Genomic DNA, 6,235 nt, shown 5'->3' on the forward strand with positions numbered 1-6,235 from the left:
GATCCGTGCGGAGCGCTCTGCCCGCTGCTCGCCTACCTCAGCGTGGGCTACGCCGACTACGCCGTGCTCGCCCACGTCCTGCCGCAGCCCGCGCTGCGAGCCAGGTGCCAAAGGGAGGAGCCGGGGCTGTCTATGGGGCGCCCTACGGGGCGGGCAGAGAGGCTGTGGGGCCTATGGCGGGGTGTGGGGTCTGCGGGGGCACCGGGACCCCTTCGGCTTCGTGGCTCCTTGGGGGGCTCGGCCCTGTGGGATCCTCCAGCGGGCTGCGGGGACGCTCTGGGTGCCCCCATGGGGTGCTTGGGGTCCCGTGGGGCCCGTGGGGCGCAGGGTTCTCTCCTAGATCCGTGGGTCGGTGGCTGTGGTGTCCCCCGCGGGGGATCCATGGGGCGCCGCGTCTCTGGGATCCCCGAGGCTGGATGGGGTTCGCAGGTCTTTGGGATCTCCGTGGCTGTGGGGCACTGATTGTGCAGGGTCCCCGCGGGGCTCTGGGTGCTGGGGGTCACCCTGTGCCCCCCGCCCTTCAGCCCGTGGTGCCCCATCCATGCAGTGACGTTCAACCTCCTGGTGCTTCTGCTTTTGGCCTCCCACACCCGCGCCGTCTTTGCCGACCCCGGTGAGTGCCACCCCCCCCCCCCACTTACGTTCATGGGGGTCCCCCACTTGTATTTATATGGGGGTCTCAATAAAGCAAGCATTTGTTCACCCCACCCCCGACCCCCAGGTGTGGTTCCCCTCCCCGGCACCGCCATCGACTTCTCAGACCTGCACCCAACGGAGCGGGTGAGCCCCTGGAGGCTGCTATGAGGTGGTGGGGGGCTGCTGCTATGGGCTGGGGGCCCTACGCTGAGTGCCGCCCCGTTCCTTCCACCCCCAGAACTCGGATGAGTGGACGCTGTGCAGTCGCTGTGAGGCGTATCGCCCTCCCCGTGCCCACCACTGCCGTGTGTGCCACCGCTGCGTGCGCCGCATGGACCATCACTGCCCCTGGTGGGTGTCTGGGCTCCCCCCCCCTCATTAGGACACCCCCAGACCCCAAAGGATGGGGACAGCAGACACGAAGATGTCATCACCCCTGTTTGTCTGCAGGATAAATAACTGCATCGGGGAACTGAACCAGAAATACTTCATCCAGTTCCTCTTTTACACTGGTAAGTTGTGGGATGGTAAGTTGGGGGATGTGGGGCTCGGCCCCATAGCTAAGGGCTCAGCCCTACAGCTGTGGGTTCCGGCTCACTGCTCGCCCCATACCAGGCCTGACCAGTGCCTATGCAGCGGGGTTGGTGTTGGCTGTGTGGTTGGGACCATCGGGAGGAGATGGCACCGAAAACCGCATCCAGACATGAGTGTGGGGTCATGTGGGGGACCGGGGGCCACCCCACATCAGCCCTCAGCCCCACTGCTGTCCCACAGCACTCACTGCATCGTGCTGCTGCTGGAGTCCCTCCTCTTTGGCATTTTTGTCACCGTTGTGTTTTATGATCAGGTCGGTGGGGCGCTGTGGGGTGGGTGGGTGGCAGTGGGGCAGGCGGTGACATCTCTGTCCCCAACCCCGTAGGTGGTGTCCATCCTCACGGAGCAACCCCACAAGCGGGGCTCAAAGGAGGCGTGTGGGGGACGAGCGTGGGCAGCAGCACTGCAGGAGGTGTTCGGGGGAGGCTGTGTGCTCAGCTGGCTCTGCCCCTGCAGCACCCCATCCCGCCCCACGTACAGCCCCCTGCCCCACGGCGATGTCTGAGCCCCATAGAATGGCTGGGGGGGGGCATTGGTGCCCCAAGGGGTGCTGATGCCCCAAAGTTTGGGTAGCCCAGAGAGGTTCTGAGAGTCCAGCTCTGTGTTCAGGGAGTTGTGCCCCAAAAATTGGGCACCCGTTGGGTCCTCAGGATCTCCAGCTCTGTGTTTGGGGGGTCCAGCCCCAAAGATTGGGCACCCCATAGAGGTCCTGGGGGGTCTCTATGATCAGGAAGTCATGCCCCAAAGTTTGGGTACCTCGTAGAGGTGCTGGGGCATCCATGCGTCCGTGCTCAGGAGGTCTTGCCCCACAGATCAGGCACCCCATAGATCGAGGTCCAGGGGGTCCCCAGCTCTGTGTTCAGGGGGTCCTGCCCCCCACATCGCAGACACCCCATACGGGTTCAGGGATGGCCCCAATTCATGACGCTGCGTGGCACCAAGGAGAGGATTTCTGGCTCTGGGTGGGGGCACCCAACAAACCCCATTGTACCCAATGTTGGCAGCACCATCATCATGGAGGGGAGAGGGATCAGCTCAGCCCCCACTGTGCAGAGGGGCAGTCCAGTAACTCCAAAGCAGAGAGCAGAGCTCCATAAATAGCTTTAAATAAACCCCCACCACCCAATAGGTGCACAGAGGGGGACCTTGTGGGGGTACCCCGAGGCCAGCCCAGGGCTGAGACCCCCGGGAGGGGCTGAGGTAGACACAATAAACCCAATAAAGCCACAGCTACGCCCGGCGCTGCCGGAGGATCTCCAAAATCTCTGCTTTCTGTTTCTCCCACGCCGTGGTTGCTGCTTTTCGGGGGATGAAGAAGCTGTATTTCAAACGGGGCGGGCGCTTCTCATCCACCACCAAAGCCTGCAGCACCACAGGCTCCAGCAATGGCCCCCGACACGCCAACACCTCGGGGACGGCCTTGGCACCGTTGTACCGCACCGTCGCACCGCCTGGCAACGTCACCGTGTGCTCTGACGGCACCAGGATGAAGCCACCGTTGAGCAGAGCTTGGCCGGAGGGTTTTCGGAGTGCCAGGTAGACGTTGTCACCGTGGGTGCCGTGCGGTGAGCCCTGGCGGACCAGGAGGTGCGTGGCGCCCGCTGGGATGGTGATCACGTCGTTGTAGCCGTAGCTGTGGGGTGATTGGATGGGTAGGGGGGTTAGGAAGAGATGGGGGTGGGGATTGGAGGGACGGGGGAGGGTGGATGTGGGGTCGGAAGGGGCAGCGGAGGGGACAGATGTGTCAGAAGAGGAGGTGGAGGGGATGTTGGGGCAGTGAAGGGGAAGTCGGGGCCAGGAGGAGCGATGGAGGGGTTGGGAGGTGGTGATGAGGGGACAAACGGGGCAGAAGAGGAGATAGAGAGGGTGTTAGGGATGATGGAGGGGAAATTGGGGCCAGGAGGGGCGATGGAGGAGATGGCAGAGCCAGAAGAGGGGACGATGGGCTCAGGGGGGGCAATGGAGGGGACAGTAGGCTTGGAAGAGGAGGTGGAGGAGATGCAAGGGGTGATGGGGGGGAAATTGGGGCCAGGATGGGCGATGGGGAGGGGGACGGCAGAGCCAGAAGAGGGGATGCCGGGGTCGGCGGGGGACAGGAGAAGAGATGAGAGGGTGTAGAGTTAGGAGGGCGCAGGTTGGAAGGAGCAACTGGAGCTTCTGTGGGGTCAGAAGGGGCCGCAGAAAGGACACCCCAAACACCCATAGGTGCCCCCACCCCCTGAGTGCTCACCGGGGCGCGGTGAAGGACCCGGACACCTTGGTGCAGCCGGAGCCGTCGCCACCACACTGCATGCATTTGTCAAACTTCTTCTTGGAGCCGATGACGCGGTCGCAGCCGGCGGGGACGCAGCGACCCCTCACGCAAACCCCGCTGCCCTCCGCCGAGCACGGCGTCCCATCCACGACCTGCGGCGCGGCATCGGCACCGCATCAGCACGGCGTGGTGCCACCGGACGGAGGAGACGAGGGGAAACTCACCCGTGGCTGCAGCACGTGGTAAACCCCCAAACTCCGGGATTGGCACGTCAATTTGCAACGGTCCTCCTCGGCGACGCCGCCGTATCGCGGCACCCAATCGCCCACCGCCGGCAGCGCCGGCGAAACGACGCGGTGGTTGTAGGCTGCGCATTGCTCCTCCCGGAATGCTGCAGTGTGTGGGGATGGATGGGGTGCGTTAGCGATGGGAGGTGACCCACGGATCCGCGCTCTGCCCCACGGCTCGGCCCCACTCACCGCTGCGCCCGGGGCATTCCGCGACGTTGCAGGAGCGGAAGCGGAGTCGCTCCCCGCGGCAGAAGCGGCCGCCGTTGCGCGGCGTGGGCCGGGAGCAGAAGCGGTGCGAGGAGCTGACGCCGCCGCCACAGCTACGGGAACAGCTGCTCCATGGAGCCCATGGCCCCCAGGAGCCATCCACGGGGATCTGGGGGGGAAAAACACCGTGAACCCAACTCCAGGACCCATCTGTGGGGAAAACCAGGCTGTGAACCCAACACCAGGACCCATCTGTGGGGAAAACCAGGCTGTGAACCCAACACCAGGACCCATCTGTGGGGATCTGTGGGGAAAACGACGCTGTGAACCCAACTCCAGGACCCATCTGTAGGAGAAAACACTGAACCAAACACTGGGACCCATCCATGGGATCTATGGGGAAAACCATTCAGTGAACCCAACACCAGTCCCCATCCATGGGGAAAACCATGCTGTGAACCCAACACCAGGACCCATCTGTGGGGATCTATGGGGAAAACCACGCTGTGAACTCAACTCCAGGACCCATCTGTGGGGAAAAAACGCCATGAACCCAACACCAGGACCCATCTGTGGGGAAAACCACGCTGTCAACCCAACTCCAAGACCCATCTGTAGGAGAAAACACTGAACCAAACACCGGGACCCATCCATGGGATCTATGGGGAAAACCATTCAGTGAACCCAACACCAGTCCCCATCCATGGGGAAAACCACGCTGTGAACTCAACTCCAGGACCCATCTGTGGGGAAAAAACGCCATGAACCCAACACCAGGATCAATCTGTGGGGAAAACCACACTGTGAACCCAACACCAGGACCCATCTGTAGGGAAAAAACACCATGAACCCAACACCAGGACCCATCTGTGGGGAAAACCAGGCTGTGAACCCAACTCCAGGACCCATCTGTGGGAAAAAACACCATGAACCCAACACCAGGACCCATCTGTGGGGAAAACCACACTGTGAATCCAATACCAGGACCCATCTATGGGGAAAACAACACTGAACCCAACTCCAGGACCCATCTGTGGGGAAAACCACACTGAACTCAACACCAGGATCCATCTGTGGGGATCTATGGGGAAAACCACACTGTGAACCCAACACCAGGACCCATCTATGGGGATCTGTGGGGAAAACCACACTGTGAACCCAACACCAGGACCCATCTGTGGGGAAAACCACGCTGTCAACCCAACTCCAGGACCCATCTGTAGGAGAAAACACTGAACCAAACACCGGGACCCATCCATGGGATCTATGGGGAAAACCATGCTGTGAACCCAAGACCAGGACCCATCTGTGGGGGAAAAAACACTGTGAACCCGACACCAGGACCCATCTGTGGGGATCTATGGGGAAAACCACGCTGTGAACTCAACTCCAGGACCCATCTGTGGGGAAAAAACGCCATGAACCCAACACCAGGACCCATCTATGGGGAAAACAACACTGAACCCAACACCAGGACCCATCTGTGGGGGAAAAAACACTGTGAACCCAACACCAGTCCCCATCCATGGGGAAAACCACCGTGAACCCAACGCTGGGATCTAACCATGAGTTCTACAAGGAAAACCACCCCATGAACCCAACACCAGGACCCCTCCACGGCCATCTATGGGTCAAAGCCACACCACCAACCCACCCCCAAGCTCGAAACCCCGCTCGGATCCCCGCCGCTCACCCGGAGCTGTTCCATGGTGGCCATGTCCACGCACTGCCCGCTGACACACACCCGTCCCGGCGCGCACGGCGTGCCGTCAGCCCATGGGAAGTGCTTGGTTTGGCAAACTGCTCTCCCTCCAGCACGGCCGCTGCACCACAGAGCAGCGCAGGAGGGCTGCACGTCCCCGCAGTGCCGTGAATCGGGGCCAAATGCCAGCTGGCACTGCCGATCTGCTGGATACGCCGCGCCGGGCAGCGCCGACGGCAACCGCAGCCATTCGGTGGGTTTATCCAAAAGGCAGCGACCTGCGTGGAGGAGACAGCGCTGAGCCCCGAAGTGGGGAAGGGGCAGAGCTGAGGGGACGTCCCCAAAGCGATGGGGACAACGTGGGGTCGTACCGTGGCCGTTGTCCAGGAAGTCGGTGATGAAGTGGGCGCTGCATGGGGACCACATCTCTCCTGGCGGCACTGAACCCATCACCGGTGCCATCACGCGGCGTGAGGAGCCCGTGGGGCTGTTGAGCTCCAGGCAGCGCTGCGAGTCGTCGTGTGGCATGCTGAGCACGTGGCCTGAGGTGGG

At 62.3% G+C, this 6,235-nt stretch overlaps 1 protein-coding gene and 1 pseudogene across 1 annotated transcript in view; one reads left to right on the top strand and one right to left on the bottom strand.

The window, feature by feature from the left end:
* Positions 1 to 6: 6 nt before the first annotated feature.
* On the top strand, positions 7 to 2,330 carry LOC100547765 (annotated as a pseudogene).
* The window catches only part of ADAMTS4 (ADAM metallopeptidase with thrombospondin type 1 motif 4), a 22,492-nt gene continuing 18,577 nt past the window's right edge, over positions 2,321 to 6,235 (bottom strand). Inside the window, exons 6-11 of the mRNA XM_019623094.2 lie at positions 6,055 to 6,225; positions 5,675 to 5,961; positions 3,964 to 4,150; positions 3,709 to 3,875; positions 3,461 to 3,636; positions 2,321 to 2,863 (exon numbers count right to left, since the gene is read on the bottom strand). Of these exons, the coding sequence (XP_019478639.1) occupies positions 2,461 to 2,863; positions 3,461 to 3,636; positions 3,709 to 3,875; positions 3,964 to 4,150; positions 5,675 to 5,961; positions 6,055 to 6,225 (1,391 nt within the window). The 3' untranslated portion in view covers positions 2,321 to 2,460. The remainder of the gene's footprint in view (positions 2,864 to 3,460; positions 3,637 to 3,708; positions 3,876 to 3,963; positions 4,151 to 5,674; positions 5,962 to 6,054; positions 6,226 to 6,235) is intronic.

This window comes from Meleagris gallopavo, chromosome 27 (genome assembly GCF_000146605.3).
Source record: "Meleagris gallopavo isolate NT-WF06-2002-E0010 breed Aviagen turkey brand Nicholas breeding stock chromosome 27, Turkey_5.1, whole genome shotgun sequence".
Lineage (NCBI taxonomy): Eukaryota > Metazoa > Chordata > Aves > Galliformes > Phasianidae > Meleagris > Meleagris gallopavo.